Genomic DNA, 17822 nt, shown 5'->3' with positions numbered 1-17822 from the left:
AGGTTCACTTAAGGTTTAAAGTCTCTTCCACGCCAAGGCATTCTGTGATTCTGTGATTTTGGGAGAGATGCTGAAGCTCTGGCTCAGCTTTATCTCAGCAAATGTCTGGACCCAGCAGCAGCCATGGGTGGGATCATCTCCTCCTCCCTCTCGCTGTGGCTGTAACACATCCAAGGGCAGTTCATAAATGAAATTGAAATTTGGACAACTAGAACTATTGCGTTAACAACAGTTTAATAACAGGAGAATAAATGGTACAATTTAGTGAATTGAATACAATAATCCAATTTAATAAAAATATAATTTAGTGCATTGAATAGCAGTTTGATATAGAAGGAATACAATTTAGTAAAAGAGTACAATTTAGTGAATATATTCATATATATATATATACATATATATATGAAAAAATATATATACATATATACATATATATGAATATAGCTTGCCAGTAATTAAGTATGATTAAAGCATAAGCAAGACTGACCGGGGTACAGAGAGGGCTTCTCACCCTGCCTCAGGTACAAAACAAAGCAATTCAAACTAAACTTATATACTGTATGCTTATACATATTTATTCATGTTTCCAGTAAGTCTCCTCCAATTTATGATTCTTTAATTTTACATCACTATTCTTCATGGTGCATGTTTCACTTGTTGCTAGGGGGTCTTCAGTCTTCTTTTGGTAGTCTTTGGACAAAGGCTTACACTCATCCTTGTTGTCCTCTGGATAACCTTACAGGCTGGGTGTGTGTACCAAGCATAGTGTTATGTAAGTAAACATTGTGCTCCACTAATTAGTCTTATAATTTTCAGGCCCTATGCCTAAAGTCATTCCAACTTTATCCATCTCATGGTCAGTTTTCTCTTGGGACATTACTTATCTCAAAACTATATCCTCTATCTTAATTTTAACATGTAACATCTGTAAAGGGGTACATCTACTTTGTAACACTAATTCCCTTGATTGCTTCTAATAATAACTAATTTCAAATAATAACTTTCCAAAAATTTACAATTAAGTTAACACGAATTATTTCCATTTATCACAAGGGGATTTACAGAGCTCATCCTGATAAATGAGGAAAAGGGAGTGGGAACTCAGCAGTGAGGAGAGCTGAGGGCTGGAGAGCAGCTCTGAATGACACTAAACTCCCACCGGACGTCTGTAACATTGCTGTTGTTCAGCCATTGTCAGGATGAGTCCCTGAGACTGGGGCTTGGCCTTCCTCGTGGTGAGGGGCATCAAGGAAGGCTGCAGTGTGATGGAGACTGTGATGGGCTGGGAACTCACTGGGGGAAAGGAGGGAGCAGTTGTGAAGTAAAAGGCAGGTGTGGGGACACAACTGTTCAGAGAAGGGCTGAGCTACAGCTTGAGCAAGATGAAAAATGTCATTTGGGGTCATCCCAGATGGATTTCATTTCAGAAGTTATGGAACAAGTTTAATTTTTGGGGGGTGTCATGTTTTCCCTTGGAGGTGGACACTGTGCAGACTTGAGCTGCATTGCCAAAATGCTCCAGTCTCTGCTGCAGGTCACACCGTTTCTTCTTTGGCTGATCCCGGCCCGGTGCTGAGCCCAGCAGAGCCCTGGCAGAGCCCAGAGCAGCCTCAGCATCCGCAGAGCCCGGCTGCAAGGAGAGAAACCAGAAACCGCCCGTCAGCTGAAGGCTCCTGTCCCCTTGTCCCAGCCAGCCGCGGTGCCCAGGCCATGCTGGCCGTGCTCAGAGCTGGGCCCAAAGCTGCCCATCACTGCTGCCTTTGGGAGCAGAGCAGGAGGGCAGGACATGTGCCCAGCCTGCAGCCAGCCACGGCAGATCCAGCCCCTCAGCAGCTGCCCAGAGCGGGATGCTCCTGTGCCCGCTGCCATCTCCCAAAAGCTCTTGTCCCACCCATGCCAAGGAGATGAGGACCCACCTCACACCATCCGCTGCCAGAAGAAAAGCTGGTCCCAAACGATGTCCTCAGTCTTCTCCAAGGGCACGGCCCATCCACGCCACAGCTGGTCCCAAGCACTTCCTGATCCAGACTGGACCCCACCTAGAACGCTTCCTTTAGAAAAACAAACAACAAATTAATGAAAATAGGTTACAGACAAAAAGGGGAAACAAGAAAAAATGGTAAAAAATCTTATGTCTGTCAGGAGCTTGAGGAAGGCCCAACCCCTACATTCTAGGGAAAAACCCACCCATGGGTGAGGGAAGCCCATGCTTTCTCCCTTTCCCCCTGCACTGTCCCCCAAAATCACGGTGATCCCAAAGCAAAGCAGGGGAGTGGAGCAGCCCAAGCCCTTCCTTGCCTGCACAGCAAAGCAGCCGTGCTCAGGTTCTGGAGTCCCACCTGTGCTCCTGCCATGGGGGTTTGTTTGTGTCGGGCTGGCTGCCCCAGCCCCAGCCCGGGGCACGGTGGGTGCTGGGGGCTGTTGGCAGGGCCAGGATCCCACTCCCATTTCGTAACCACCCCAGCCCACGTCCCCAGCCCTGCCAAAAACCAGCTGGGCAGCCACTGAGGAATCAGTTGCATCTGCCCCAGCAAAGGGGAAACCTTTGGTTCCCGGCCAATGCACAAATCTGGGAGCATCCCCCTGGGTCTGGACTTACCTGAAAATTCTCTGTGGAGCCTGGCTTTGAAGAAGGTGCCAGAATCAAAGTCCATCATCGCCAGCTCCTGCTGGCCAGGTGGAGGAAGAGGTTGTCATCCTTGCTGCTGTCCTCCATGTCTCCAGCAGCAGCAGCAGCCCCACCTGGTCCAGCTTCTCCAGGGGCTCCTTCTTCCCTGGGGTGACACCAGGCTGTCAGGGTTCTGCCCAGGGCCCGGCTGTCAGTGAAGCAGGACAAGCAAAACCAGCTCAGATGGTGCCCACCAGTGCTGGGCAGAGCAGCTCAGCTCCAGCACAAGGGCTGTGTGTTCCCATTTGATGAGCCCAGTACAGTGACACAGGCAGGACAAAAAAGTCTGGGTTTCTTTGCTGCTGATTGCCAGGGCATGTGTGGAGCTGTAACTTACCAGGTCCCTGCATCACTGTGCCTGTGGCTCTCTCCCTTCTTCTAGGGCTGATGAATATCCTGCACCCAGGGATCACAGGACAGGTCTTCTAATGAGGGCCTGTCCAAGGAGTTCAGGGATAAACACCACCTGATCAGAACTTGGCAGTCTGGGGAGAGAAACCACAAACCACTGGTCAGCTGGAGAAGGCTCCTGTCTGCTTTGCCCCACTATTCTCGTGCCCAGGCCACGCTGGATGTGCTCAGAGCTGGGCCTAAACTTTCCCATCAATTCTTTGTTTTGGAGGAGAGCAGGAGAGCAGGACATGTGCCACCTCCTCAGCAGCTGCCAGAGCGGGATGCTCACGAGCCCGCTGCTGTCTCCCAACCCTGGTGTTCCCCCCGTGCCCAGAGATGAGGATCCACCTTGGGAGAGCCGTTGTGGCAGCGGGAGCTGGCCCCATCTGATGTTCCTGCCCCTCCTGAAAGGGTGCTCCCCGCAGACCATCTCGTGCAGCAGGATGCCCAGGGACCAGACGGTCGCTGCCTCGCCATGGTACCACCCAAAGTCGTTCCATTCCGGGGGGCTGTATGACGGTGTTCCTATGGAATATGGATGGAGCTCATCAGGGGGATGCTGCTGCTCCCAGAGCCTGACCCCAGCATCCCTGGGCATGTGGGGGCTACCCCAGTGGCCCATGGGGTGACCTGCTGCCCTCTCACCAGCACCTGGGACTTGGGTATAAATCCGTGGCTGGAAAAGAAGCCACTGGTGTTGGAAGAGGGCAGTGGAAACTCTGGCAAGGCCTGACCATGACACACAAAGGGAAATACCCACTCAGTGCTGGGGAAAAACCATACCCACATCCTCCCTGCTGGCATTGCCCAAAAAAATATCTTGAACCAAAGCAAACCAGGTGAGCAGAGCAGTCCAAGCCCATTCTCACCTGCACACCAAACCAGCTGATGCACAGGTTCTGGCTCCCCCTCTCTGCTACCCCCACCCACGGGGGATTTTGTCAGGCTGGCTGCCCCATCCCCATCCCCAGTCCTGGGCAGAGTGGCAGGAAGATGGGTCCCCACCCAGCCCGGCTCAAAAGCAACTTGGCTGAAGACTCAGACCTGTGACTGGCAGCCAAAGGGAGAATCCCTGCTGCCACACCCAGGTTGGGCCAGGAGATGCCGGGACTGGGAGCCTGCCCCTGTGTGGGCTCACCTGCAAATTGAGTGTAGGCTGTGTCCTGCAGGTAGGTGCCACAGCCGAAGTCGATCAGTTTTGCCTCGCCGGTGTCCAGGTCAATCAAGATGTTCTCCGGTTTGATATCTCGGTGCAGGACCCCGCAGCTGGTGCAGTGCCGCACGGCCGCCAGCACCTGCTGGAACAGCTCCCGCGCCTCTTCCTCGGACAGGAACCTCCGTGCCCGAATGAAACGTTGCAGGTCCTGACACCGCTCCGGGCGCTCCAGCACCATCACGATGGCGTTGGGGAGCTCAAGCCATTCCAGCAGCTGCACCACACCGGGGAAGCCTGTGGACACCTTGTCCAGCAGCACTATCTCCAGTGGTGCGCTGGTGCCGTCGGGCTGCGGGAGGAGCACGGTGCCGTCAGTGGGGCTGAGGCCGTGCCAGGGCTCGGGAAGCCCTCAGCCAGCCCGGGATGCTCTGTGCCCTCCGCTGGCCCCATGCCCGCTCTCCCTCCAGGTGTCCTGGTGGCTCCCACCCTGCCGGGCCCCGGCTCATCCCCGCCCGGCACGCCCCGGCTTCTGCCGCTGGCCCCGCTCACTCACCAGCTCGCCCCAGTGCCGGACGCGGGTCCGTGGCACCTTTTTGATGGCCACCTGTAAGCCAAAGGGAGCAGCGAATTCAGCTCACCGCCCACCGTGTCCAGCCCCATCCTCCTCCTCCGCCCCCTTCTCCTCCTCCGCCCCCTCCTCCTCCTCCTCCGCCCGCCGCCGGCCCCTCTGCTCACCGGGAGTCCGTCCGAGAGTCGCGTGGCCGCAAAAACTCTGCCAAAGCCGCCGCGCCCCAGCAGTGAACCCACTCGGTACCGCTGCTGCAGGGCCTCCTGCGCCTTCCCTGGGGAAGAGACGCGGCCGTCAGTGCTCGGCCCGGGGCCAGGAACGGCCCCCGAGCGCTCCCCGACCTCCCCGGGCCGGGCATCCGCAGGCGTTCCCTCATTGGAACGCGACAGCGGCGGAGCTCGGGCCGGGGAAGCCGCAGCGGAGGCGGCGGCAGCGGCCGCACCGCCTGTGTCCTCCGCGGGCCCGGGGAGGAGCCGGGGCCGGGGCCGGGCTCGAAGGCAGGGCCGGGGCCGGGGCCGGGATCGGGGTCGGGGCCGGGGCCGGGGTCGAGCCTGGCGGAGCCAAAGGGCAGCGATGCCGCCCCAGCCCCAGGCAATGATGCCCGCCCAGCAGCGCCAGCGCCAGCACAGCCAGAGCTGGGCGGAGGCGAGACCGCGGAGGGACGGCCGGGGACGGGGACGGGGACGGGGCCGGGTCAGCCCCGCCCGGGGCCGGGGGCGGACCGGGGGCATGGCCCGGGTGGGCACGGGGAGAGGGAAACTTGGAGAGGAGTGGGACACCGGGAAAGGGAGACGGGGATGGGGTGCGGGACCACGGGAGAGGAGAATGGACGGAGTCGAAGAATTCGACTAGGAGATGAGGAGACGCAGGGGAAGGGGGACCGAGAGAGGGAGGGGGAGAGGAGGAGGAGGAGAATCGAAGAAATCTCTAAAGCTGCTGCTTCCACTGCTGCTGCTGCCGCCGCTGCCGCCGCTGCCGCTGCAACTGAAGCACCGGGACCGTTTGTCCCCGTGTCCGTTTGTCCGTTGCCCGCTCGGCCCCGCCCCGAGCCCCGCGCTCCCCGGGCAGCCCCTGAGCCTGGCCAAACACGGGAACTTTGCCCTGTTGAGCCAAGAGCCAGAGTCTGGACTCCTGCACAGGGGCACAGCAATGCCCTTGGCTGCTGCTGTGCCTTGTCCCTGCTGAGGGTCAGACACCGTCTGAGCACATTCCCTGAATGCAGAATTTGTACCTGAGCCAAGCACTGCACTTGTGTCTCCAGCATTGCTTTCCAAGTAACACAGGGGAAGGCAAACTGGGTATAGCTCATGGTATTTTACAGTGTCTAAAACTTGCCAAGTCTCAGATCTTAGAGGTGAGATCCATTTGGAATGAATGGGATGGAGAAACAGTGCAAGATGGAAAAGGGAAACATAAAAATAAATAGAGAAAAATAGAAAAGAACATATTGGTTGTTTCTTTTGATTTTATTTTCATTTCTTAAAAAGCTGTTTCCGTTTTCCCAGAATCTTCTCCCCAGTCCCGTCTGTTCTTTCCAAAAACCTGTCCTGGAGAACAAGGCGCAGCTCCTGTCACAAGATGTGTCCCCAGCTGCAGCTTCTCTTGGCTTCCCACACAGTGAGTGCAGCACAACTCTTGCAGCAAAGCAGGACAAATATTTGAAGGACTTGACAACTTGTTCTTTCTTTTCCTTGTGCACTGGGGAGTTGTGCCATTGGTGAGGTTTTCATTGTTCCTCTTCTACCCAAAGAAAACATGATGGGCTACCAGGAATTGTTGGGGAATACAAGCCTGGCTGAATGTGGAGAAAGAATCTGCAGAGCCTGCAGCCAGCAGTGGAGAGCTCATCATTCCAACAGCCCCATGGACATCTTGAAAGTGATCTGGAACATGAAGATGGGCTGACAGAGGGAGTTTGTTTCTGTGTTCAGTTGAGATGATTCTACATCTCTTGCACTGGGAGAAATCAAGAGCACAATCAGTTGATGATAAGCACCAGAACATGATAAGCTGGACCTCTCAGTGGATGAGAGAAAGAATGTGAAAAGGAGAAATGCAGGGAATGACTTGGTGAACTTTGTGTGTAAGAAGGGTCATTTTTTCCTAATAATTCCCAATTCATTCCCTTTGCTTTTATCCTTTTAACAAGGCCAATTGCATCTCAGATTCCCCAGGAAATGAGAACCCTGAGCTTGTGGAGCTGCCTGAAAGTTGCCCTGTTCCTTTTTCTTCTGATGCTCAGAAGAAACAATGAAGTGAGTTGGGAAGTTCTGGTTTTTTCCTGTTCCTGGTGGATTTTTTCATTTTATTTGCCACTGCAGAGGCAATTTCTGTGATGGCCTCTGTCAGTTGATTCTATTTCAGCAGCAGCAGCAGCAACAGGGCTGTGTTTGAGCACTGCAAATGTGACCTGTGTGGCTTTAATTCCCCTCGACTTAGTGCTCAGGGACTTGGGAGCATTTTGATCTCTACTGATCATGATGCCTGAAACAAAAATCCTGAGTTCCCTGTGACCAAAGCACAGTGGGTAGCACTGATTGAAAGAGGCAATTGCAGCTGTACTGCTAAAATTCCAGTGGCAAGCAGAAGAGGGGCAAGAGCAGCCGGGATCTACAACTGCCAAGGCAAATGTAAATTAAATAATTTTGTGGGACTTTTCTGCAATTTTGTGGCATTTTTCTGGAATCTTGTGGGATGTTTCTTGAATTTTATGGAATTTTTCTGGAATTTTGTGCAAATTTGTGGAGATTTTGTGGGATGTTTCTAGAATTTGGTGGGGTTTGAGAAGATTTAGGCAATTTTGTAAAATTTTTCCGGAATTTTGTGGGATCTTTCTTGATTTTTGTGGGATATTGAGGAGATTTTGTGAAATGTTTCTGGAATTTTGAGGACATTGAGGAGACAAGAAGGATTTGGTCAGGGATTTTTCTTAGATTTTGTTGAATTCTGTGGAGATTTTGTGCGATTTCGTTGGAATTTTCTGGAATTTGGAGAAAATTGAAAGAATTGTGTGGGATTTTTCTGCAATTTTGTGGGATTTTTCTTGAATTTTGTAGGATATTGAGGAGACTTGAAGAATTTTGAGGGATTTTTCTTAGCTTCTTTGGAATTTTGTGGGGATTTGGTGGGATGTTTCTGGAATTTTGTGGGTTTTTTTGTACTGTTGTGGAATTTTATGGTATTTTTGGGATTTTGAGGAGACTTGAAGAATTGTGAGGGATTTTTCTTAGATTTTGTGGAATTTTTTGAGATTTGGTGGGGTGTTTCTAGAATTTGCTGGGGTTTTCAGAATATTTAATAAATCGTGTGGGATTTTTCTGCAATTTCCTGGGATGTTTCTGGAATTTGGTAGTGTTTTGGGAAGGGTTTGGGAATTTTGTGAGATTTTTTTCTGGAATCTTGAGGGTTTTGGAGGACACTTGAAGAATTTTGAGGTATTTTCTTAGATTTTGTGGAAATTTGTGGGGGTTTTGTGGGATGTTTCTGGAATTTGGTAGGGTTTTGAGAACATTAAGGGAATTGTATGGGATTTTTCTTGAATTTTGTGAGAATTTTCTTGAATTTTGCAGGATATTGGGGAGATTTTGTGGGAGTTTTGTGGAATTTTGAGGGATTTTGAGGAGACATGAAGAATTCTGAGGTATTTTCTTAGATTTTGTGGAAATTTGTGGGGATTTTGTGGCATGTTTCTAAAATTTGGTGGGGTTTTGAGAAGATTTCTGCCAATTTCGTGGGATTTTTCTTGAATTTTGTGGGATTTTGTGGAGACTTGAAGAATTATGAGGGATTTTTCTTAGCTTCGTTGGAATTTTGTGGAGATTTGGTGGGATGTTTCATGAATTTGGTAGGGTTTTGGGAAGATTTAGGGAATTTTGTGGGATTTTTTCTGGAATCTTGAGGGATTTTGAGGATACTGGAAGAATAGTGAGTGATTTTTCTGAGATTTTGTGGAATTTTGCGGCAATTTGATGGGATGTTTCTGGAATTTGCTGTGGTTTTCAGAACATTTAATGAATTGTGTGGGATTTTTTGTGGAATGTTGAGGGATTTTGTGGAGACTTGAAGAATTTTGAGGCATTTTCTTTGATTTTGTGGAAATTAGTGGGGATTTTGTGGGATGTTACTGGAATTTGGTGGGGTTTTCAGAAAATTTAATGAATTGTATGGGATTTTTCTGCAATTTTGTGGGATTTTTTTTTAATTTTGTTGGATGTTGAGGAGATTTTGTGGGAGTTTTGTGGGATTTTGAGGGATTTTGAGGAGACATGAAGAATTTTGAGGAATTTTTTAGATTTTGTGGAAATTAGTGGGGATTTTGTGGGATGTTTCTGGAATTTGTTGGGCTTTTGTGAAGATTTCTGCAATTTTGTGGGATTTTTCTGGAATTTTGTGGGATTTTGAGGAGACTTGAAGAATTATGAGGGATTTTTCTTTTCTTCTTTGGAATTTTGTGGGCATTTTCTGGGATGTTTCTTGTGTTTGGTAGGGGTGTTTTTGTACTGTTGTGGAATTTTCTGGTATTTTGTGGGATTTTGATGAGACTTTATCATGGGGTGACTTTACCTTTAAGGTGGTTTTAGGAGCTAAGGAAGTTGAAGTTGCTGGGGACTGATGGGAGCCTTTTCTCCTGACCAATTATCGGTCATTACTGGGAATTGACAGCAGTTTTGACCATTGAAAAGTGGGATCAACTTGTGAACCCTACCTTAAGATGTAAAGCCAGAGCACTCTTGTCTCTCTTTGTTTCCTGGCTGTGAAAGGTAACAGAGCTCCAGGCCTCCCGTTCCCTGCCCAGGCCATGCGGCCGGGCGGGGGCTGGGCTGGGCCTGCCGCGGCTCCCGGCCGGGAGATGGGGCCTGCGGGGCTTGCCCCGGGCTCTGGCCGGGCCAGGCCGGTCCCTGGCTCGGCTGCAGTTTTTGCTGTGACTGAATTCACCAGAGACTGCCAAGTAAAGAAGGAGAAAAAGCTCTGGACCTGTGGAAGGCTGAGACAGCGACCACACTCTCCAGAGCAGCCATGAAGAATTTTCTATCACAGACAGCTCCAGCTGCTGCTCCGGCAGAGATCACAGAGCCATCTACAAAGCCTGGGCAAGATTTTAACCCTTTCATTTCCCAGATGAGACTTGCAGATTAATCTTTTTTTTTTATCCAGAGAGAGAAAAAGAGAGTGATCAACATGAAAAGAGACTTTATAAACTACCAGTGACAGGAAAGAAAAGAAGCTTCAGGAAAGGTAGAGAATAAGGAGATGCTTTATAAGCTGAAATATTTTTCTGTTAAAGCTATGGAGATGGACAATAATGTTCTGAAAGAACTCCTTTAATTCATGACAGAGTATATTGGGAGGAATGGAGTGTTCAAAGTGTGGATTTTGAGCAAAAGGTGGAGTAATTATGATACAGTGAGGTGCTGGAACAGAGCGGGGAGAAATAATAGTTGAAGATTTGGGGCCACTTGAGGCAAGGAGAAAACTTCTGTTTCCAGCGAAGCTCACAGAGACAGATGAAGAGCACTTTTGCCTTTGAATAACTCATCCTTAAAAATGACATCCCTAGACTCATTGATCCATAACACACCTCAGAGTGATGTGAAATGGGAGGAGTGAACTCTGATGACAGATTTCCGGGCAGCTGGCATCAGAAAAATAGAAAGCTGTAACAGAAATAGCTTTCTTGCAAGAAACCCCATAGATTAGCAGAAGCAGACTTCTGTTTCTCTACAAAGGCTGATGAAAAGACTCTAGCAGGAATTGGGACTGTTTTAAACACTAAAGTTCCAAAGTTTTTTGTCTCTATGTTGTCATGTGAACAAGGGAATGGTTGGGTAGTGTGGGATAAAGGGGTTTTTCTGGAGGTTTATTCTGGTGTTCTTATTCTTGTAGTTTTGTTAATAAACTTTCTTTATTCCTTTTAAGTTTTCAGCCTGTTTTTTCTTTTGTTCTAATCCATATCTGACAGCAAGAAATAGTAAGTTTTCTAGTCATTTTTTTAGTTACTGCTTTAAAACCACGACAAGCCCCAAAGGCCCGAGAGGGTGATGAAAGTGCTGGTGCTGTGTCTGTGCTGCTGAGCTGGGCCGGGCTCCTGGCCCAGAGGCAGCTCCTGGCAAGGGCAGCGCTGCAGAGAGACAGCTCTGGCCAGGAGCAGCTCCTGAGCACAGCCCAGCAGGGCTGGGGCCCTGCCAGGGCAGCTCAGGGACACGAGCAGGCCCAGACAGAGCTGCCAGGGGCTCAGCACTGGCAGGGGCTGTGGGATGTGCCAGAGGGGGCTGTGTCACAGCAGCACCTCTGTGGCTGTGTCCTGGAGCCCCAGAGCAGCTGGGATGTCAGAAAGGGGCTGTGTGACAGCTCCGAGTGGGTTGTGTGAGGTCACAGATGGGGCTGTGACATCCCAGAGTTTGTTGTGTGAGGTCACTGAGCAGCTACGGCATCATAGAGGGGACTGTGTGACATCAGAAATCAGGGTGTGATGTCACAGTGTGGGCTGGGTGATATCACAGTGGGTTGTGGCATCACAGACATGACTATGACATCAGAGGTTGCATGCACATCACAGAGGGGATTCTGACATCACAGAGCAGGTTGTGACATCACAGAGTTGCTGTATGACATCACAGAGCCACCAGAGGATGGACTGTGACATCACTGGTTGGTTGTGAGACATCACAGAACAGGCTGTGAAGTCACATGGTGGTGATGTGACATCCCAGAGTGGGCTGTGATGTCACACAGCAATCGCAGAGGGTGGCTCTGTGACATCAGACAGCAGGCTGTGACATCACAGAGAAGCTGTGTGACATCACCATGTTCCCTGTGACATCACAGAGGAGAGTGTGTGATGTCAGAGAGAAGGCTGTGACATCAGAGAGTGACTTCTGCCATCTCAGAGGAGCTGGGGCATCACAGAACGACTCTGGGACCTGCCAGGTGCTGTGGGGCCTGGGACAGCAGGACAAGGACCCCCTGTCAGTGTCCCCATGTCCCCCAGGGCCAGAGCCTGGGCCAGGGCTCCTTCACCCCGTCACCAACGAGGGCTTGAGAGCGCTTAAAAAATCCCCAGCAAGGGAGCAGCAAAAACCAGATTTAATATTAAGCACCAGTAGCACAAAGTTCCTTGGCAAGAGTCACTCTGCTCCTGACTGGACACTTCAGGCACAGCAAGGAAACAAAGCAACAACAAAACCAAACAAAATCCAGGCAACTAAACCAGAAATGAATCCAGAACTGTCCTTTTGTGTGTGTGTGTGTGTGTGTGTGTGTGTGTGTGTGTGTGTGTGTGACAAAGGAGAGTGAGGGCAAGGATTAAAGGAATAGAGCCTAAAAGCTTAACAGAGCTCCATCTTAACAGGATTCACCTGTACCTTAATCTATACCTCAAATGTCACAATTTAGCAAAGGATCAGGATTTAACAGTAGTTAACCTAACTTATAACCTATGACTTTATGATTTAACAGTGGAATAACACAGAACAGTATTCAACTTAGCTTATAACTTATATTGAACTTAACTTAAAAAAGAACAATACTGAGCACCGTTGAACTTAGCTTGTACCTCATGACTTACCCTCACTCACAGGCCTGACTGACTCAGATCTCCAAGGCGCTCCAGCCCCTCTGAGAGCAGCATTTCTGCCACATTTGCCAGGGCACAGCACTGGTGTGTGCACACAGACACAAAGAGGCAGTGCAAGGCAGCTGTGAGAAATTCCCCTGCAGGGCAGGGAAATGCTCCCTGCCGATGCTTTGGCATCTCCCCAGCGGGCCAAGGGCTGAGCCTGCAGGAGTGGGGGGATCGGCCCAGGTTCCGTCGTTGTTCGGGGATGCCCCGAGTGCAGCAAACGGGAGAGTTCCCGGCTCACAGAGGCCCCACTCCGAGGGAGATGGCTGGCCCAGGAGAGCTGCAAGGGGCTCCTTTTGGAGCGCTGTTTGTAGGGCCCCAAGAGAGGGGCTTCAGGCACAGCAATGTTTCATCCTGGCCGCACTTGGCATCAACAGCTTTCTTTGCAAGGCTGAGAACAGGGATGTTGTGCCACGGAGAGAACAGAAACAGTTCCCAGGGCTGCTCCTGAAGGAAGCAGGAGCTGCTTGGGCAGCAGCAGTGCCTGGGAGCAGACAGTGTTTCTGATGAGCTGCAGAGGAGCTGAGCCCAGGGGCTGTTGGCCAAGGCCCAGGCCCAAGGAGCATTTCTCAGCTGGCAGGGTGGCCTGAGAAGGGGAGGGGGGAATGCACCAGCACAGGGCCCATGGAACCAAGGGACCATTGTGACACTGCGGGGCCCAATGGAACCAAGCAGAACATTCTGACACTGTGTGGCTCCATGGAACCAAGGATCCATTGTGATACCACGGGCCCTCATGGAAGCAAGGGGACCACAGTGACACTGGGGGCTCCATGGGACCAAAGGTCCATTGTGACACTGTGGGGCATCATGGTGTCATGGACACCATTGTGACAATGTGTGGCTTTGTTGAGCCAATGAGTCCTGCACGCTCACACAGGCTGAGATGGACACTGCTGGTTTCTCTGGCAGGCTCTCTGAGCCCAGCCCAGCTCTCTCCAAGCTGTCCCAGCTGCCCTGAGCTCTCGGCAGCACCCAGGGCCTCTCCCCAGCACAGCCCAGCCGGCTCTGGCCCCACAGCTCTGCTCAGGGCAGGCTGCTCTGGGCACTGCCCCACGGCCTCAGCCCCTCTGCAGGGCACAGCAGCAGCTGCAGCTCAGAGAGGCCTCAGCCCCAGCCATGGGGGAAGGTGCTTGGCCAAGGGAAAAGGAGGTTCCTTGGGTGCCCTGCTCCCCTCTCCCTGAGGTGCTGAGAGCTCTGCAGCCCCTCCTGCCATCCCATCTGCCCAGGCCAGCACAACAGCCCTGGCCTTGGAGCCCTCAGGAGCTGCTCCTGCTCCAGGCCCAGGGCCCATCCCAAAGCTGGGCCAGCCAGAAAGCTGTGCCCATTTCTGCTCATTCCTGCTCTGATGAGGAGGGATCCTCAGCCACCTGGAGGTTGCTGATGAATTTTGCTACTCCAGAGGCCACCTCTTCCTTGGGCTCATGGAACCAAGAGGCCCCTGTGACACTGCAGGGCCTTGTGCAACCATGCAGAACATTGTGACAGAGCAGGACCTCATGTCATGATGGGGCCATTGTGACACTGCAGGGCCCCATGGAACCAAGGGGCCAGTGTTGCTCCTCAGGGACTCATGGAATGAAGGAAACTTGTTTGACACCATGGTGCCCCTTGGGACCAAGAGGCCATGGTGACACTGTGGAACCAAGGAGAGCATTGCTGCACTGTGAGACCTCATGGAACCAAGGATCCACTGTGACACTGCGGGGCCCAAGGATCCAAGGGACGTTGTGGCACCAAGAGCTCCCATGGAACCAAAGGGACATTGTGACCCTGGGAGGCCTCATGGAATCCTGGAGACCATTGTGAACACTCTAGGGCCCCATGGAACCATGGTGACACCAAGTTGGCTGGGAGTGTTGATGTGCTGCAGGGTAGGAGGGCTCTGCACAGGGAGCTGGACAGGCTGGATCCAGGGCCCAAACCCAACAAGGTGAGGTTTAACAAGTCCAAGTTCCAGGTCCTGCACTTTGGCCCCAACGACCCCTGCAGTGCTCCAGGCTGGGGACAGAGTGGCTGGACAGCAGCCAGGCAGAAAGGGACCTGGGGCACTGATGGACAGCAGGCTGGGCATGAGCCAGCAGTGTGCCCAGGTGGCCAAGAAGGCCAATGGTTCCTGGCCTGGATCAGGAATGATGTGGCCAGCAGGAGCAGGGCAGGGATTCTTCCCCTATGCTTGGCACTGGTTGGGCAGCACCTCGAGTGCTGTGTCCAGTTCTGGGCCCCCAATTTAGGAAGGACATGGAGGGGCTGGAGCATGTCCAGAGAAGGGTACACAAGGCTGGTGAGGGGTCTGGAGCACAAGTCCTGTGAGGAGCAGCTGAGGGAGATGGAGTTATTTATCCTGGAGGCTCAGGGAAGACAAGGTGGTGTCTGTTACCGCTGAAGATCAATAGATCACACGGACACAGGTCGAGGTGTGGTGAAGGAAAGAGCAGAGTTTATTTTTCCTCCCAGGATTTATAGGCTTGTGACCATGGCCAGGGATTGGATGGTCAGGATAACACTTTCTCACTGCACTGGCCATGAGAGATGCCCATCACAAGACGTTGTCATGGAGTTACTTTACCTTTAAGAAAGTTTAAGTTGCTGGGATCTGCCTGGAGGCTTTTCTCCTGACCAATTATCGGTCATTGCTGAGAATTGACAGCAGTTTAGGCCATTGAAAAGTGGGATCAACTTGTGAACCCTACCTTAAAGTGTAAAGCCAGAGCACTCTTGGTTCTCTTTGTTTCCTGGCTGTGAAAGGTAACAGAGCTCCAGGCCTCCCGTTCCCTGCCCAGGCCATGCGGCCGGGCGGGGACTGGGCTGGGCCCAGCGTCTCCCGGCCGGGAGATGCGGGCCCTGCGGAAAAAGTTTTCTCTGGGCTCCGGCCGGGCCGGGCCGAGCCGATCTCTGGCTTGGCTGCAGGTTTTTTTGCTGTGGCTGGATTCACTGGAGACTGCTGAGTGAAGAAGGAGAGGGGCTCTGGGCCTGCAGCGGGCTGGGCGCGGCGCCTACACTCTTCAGAGCAGCCATGAGGAGCTTTCCATCGCAGACGGCTCCAGCTCCTGCACCGGCCGAGGCCACAGAACTACCTACAACAGCCTGGGCAAGATTTTAACTCTTTCATTTCCCAGATGAGACTTGCGGATTAATCTTTTTATCCAGACAGAGAAAAAGAGAGTGATCAACATGAAAAGAGACTTTATAAACTACTAGTGACAGGAAAGAAAAGGAGCTTCAGAAAAGGTAGAGAATTAAGAAGATGCTTTAATTAAGCTGAAATATCTTTCTGTTAAAACTATGGAAATGGACAATAAGGCCTTGAAAACACTCCTTTAATTCATGACAGTATATAGGGAGGAATAGAGTGTTCAAAGTGTAAATTTTGAGTAAAAAGTAGAGTAATTATGGTACAGTGAAGTGCTGGAAGATTTGAAGCCTTGAGAGGCAATGAGAAAACTCTTTTTTGCTGAAGCTCACGGAAACAGATGAAGAAGACTTTTTTTGCCTTTGAATAACTTATCCTTAAAAATCCCATCCCTAGACTCATGGCCCATACACACTTGGGATGTGAAAAATGGGAGGAGTGGGCTCTAATAACAGCAGCTCTGGGCAGCTAACATTAGAGCAATGGAAAACTATAAGAAAAATAGTTTTTCTTGTGAGAAACTCCATAAATTAACAGGAAGAAACTTCTGTTTCTCTATAAAGACTGGTGAAAAGACTGTAGCAAGAATTGGGACTGTTTTAACCATCAAAGTTCCAAAGGTTTTGTCTCTTTTGTCATGTGAACAAGGGAATAGTGGGTAGACAGGGGATGAAAAGGTTTTTCTGGAAGTTTATTCTGGTGTTCTTATTGTAGTTTGTCAATAAACTTTCTTTTTTTTTCCCTTTTAAATTTTATGCCTGTTTTGCTCTTGTTCTAATCCATATCTCACAGCAAGAAATAAGTAATTTTCTTAGTTATTGGTTTAAAACCACGACACCTCATCCATCAGGATGAGCTCCGTGAATCCCCTTGTGATAAATGGAAATGATTCGTGTTAACTAAATTGTAAATTTTTGGAAAGTTATTATTTGAAATTAGTTATTATTAGAAGCAATCAAGGGAATTAGTGTTACAAAGCAGATGTACCCCTTTACAGATGTTACATGTTAAAATTAAGATAGAGGATATAGTTTTGAGATAAGTAATGTCCCAAGAGAAAACTGACCATGAGATGGATAAAGTTGGAATGACTTTAGGCATAGGGCCTGAAAATTATAAAATATAAGACTAATTAGTGGAGCACAATGCTTACTTACGTAACACTATGCTTAGTACACACACACAGCCTGTAAGGTTATCCAGAGGACAACAAGGATGAGTGTAAGCCTTTGTCCAAAGACTACCAAAAGAAGACTGAAGACCCCCTAGCAACAAGTGAAACATGCACCATGAAGAATAGTGATGCAAAATTAAAGAATCATAAATTGGAGGAGACTTACTGGAAACATGAATAAATATGTATAAGTATATAAGTTTAGTTTGAATTGCTTTGTTTTGTACCTGAGGCAGGGTGAGAAGCCCTCTCTATACCCCGATCAGTCTTGCTTATGCTTTAATCATACTTAATTACTGGCAAGCTATATTCATATATATGTATATATGTATATATATTTTTTCATATATATATGTATATATATATATATGAATATATTCACTAAATTGTACTCTTTTACTAAATTGTATTCCTTCTATATCGAACTGCTATTCAATCCACTAAATTATATTCTTTTATTAAATTGGATTCTTGTATTCAATTCACTAAATTGTACCATTTATTCTCTTGTTATTAAACTGTTGTTAACTCAATAGTTCTAGTTGTCCAAATTTCAATTTCATTTATGAACTGCCCTTGGATGTGTTACAGCCACAGCGAGAGGGAGGAGGAGATGATCCCACCCATGGCTGCTGCTGGGGCCAGACATTTGCTGAGATAAAGCTGAGCCAGAGCTTCAGCATCTCCCCCAAAATCACAGAATCACAGAATGCCTTGGTTTGGAAGGGACCTTAAACCTTAAGTGAACCTTATCATTCCATCATTTGCCATGGCAGGGACACTTTCCACTATCCCAGGCTGCTCCAAGCCTCGTCCAACCTGGCCTTGGACACTTCCAGGGATCCAGGGACAGCCACAGCTTCTCTGGGCAAGCTCTGATCTCTGCCCAGGTGAGCAGGGACAGGAGCCGAGGGAACGGCTGGAGCTGGGCCAGGGCAGGGCTGGGCTGGAGATCAGCAAAAGCTTCTTCCCCCCCAGGGGGCTGGGGCACTGCCCAGGCTCCCCAGGGAATGGGCACGGCCCCGAGGCTGCCGCAGCTCCAGGAGCCTTTGGCCAGCGCTGCCAGGGATGCACAGGCTGCGATTGGTGGGGGGTCTGTGCGGGGGCGGGGG

At 50.3% G+C, this 17822-nt stretch overlaps 1 protein-coding gene across 1 annotated transcript; it reads right to left on the bottom strand.

Moving 5' to 3' along the window:
- Positions 1 to 3046: 3046 nt before the first annotated feature.
- Positions 3047 to 5516, bottom strand: LOC102102410 (serine/threonine-protein kinase pim-1-like). Its single transcript, XM_088064254.1, has 6 exons — positions 5337 to 5516; positions 4953 to 5156; positions 4771 to 4821; positions 4200 to 4566; positions 3410 to 3586; positions 3047 to 3153 (listed from the first exon to the last, which is right to left on the bottom strand). Exons 1-6 carry the CDS (start codon positions 5514 to 5516, stop codon positions 3047 to 3049), a joined length of 1086 nt encoding a protein of 361 aa, XP_087920380.1.
- Positions 5517 to 17822: the final 12306 nt, after the last annotated feature.

Source organism: Pseudopodoces humilis, chromosome 18, assembly GCF_049639895.1.
Source record: "Pseudopodoces humilis isolate 2021_Gansu_Grassland_sample_001 chromosome 18, ASM4963989v1, whole genome shotgun sequence".
NCBI classification, from domain to species: Eukaryota; Metazoa; Chordata; class Aves; order Passeriformes; family Paridae; genus Pseudopodoces; species Pseudopodoces humilis.
Note: the sequence above shows the minus strand (reverse complement) of the source record. Positions and strands in the feature narration are given on the sequence as shown.

Bases quoted from the DNA above. Each gene is read 5' to 3' on its own strand.
- LOC102102410 (XM_088064254.1), bottom strand. From the start codon at position 5,516: ATGCCCCCGGTCCGCCCCCGGCCCCGGGCGGGGCTGACCCGGCCCCGT. The intron at 5,157-5,336 runs GCTCGACCCCGG...CGTTCCAATGAG, and splicing joins CTGCCCTTTGGCTCCGCCAG to GGAACGCCTGCGGATGCCCG. The intron at 3,154-3,409 runs GTGGATCCTCAT...TTCTCTCCCCAG, and splicing joins GCCACAACGGCTCTCCCAAG to ACTGCCAAGTTCTGATCAGG.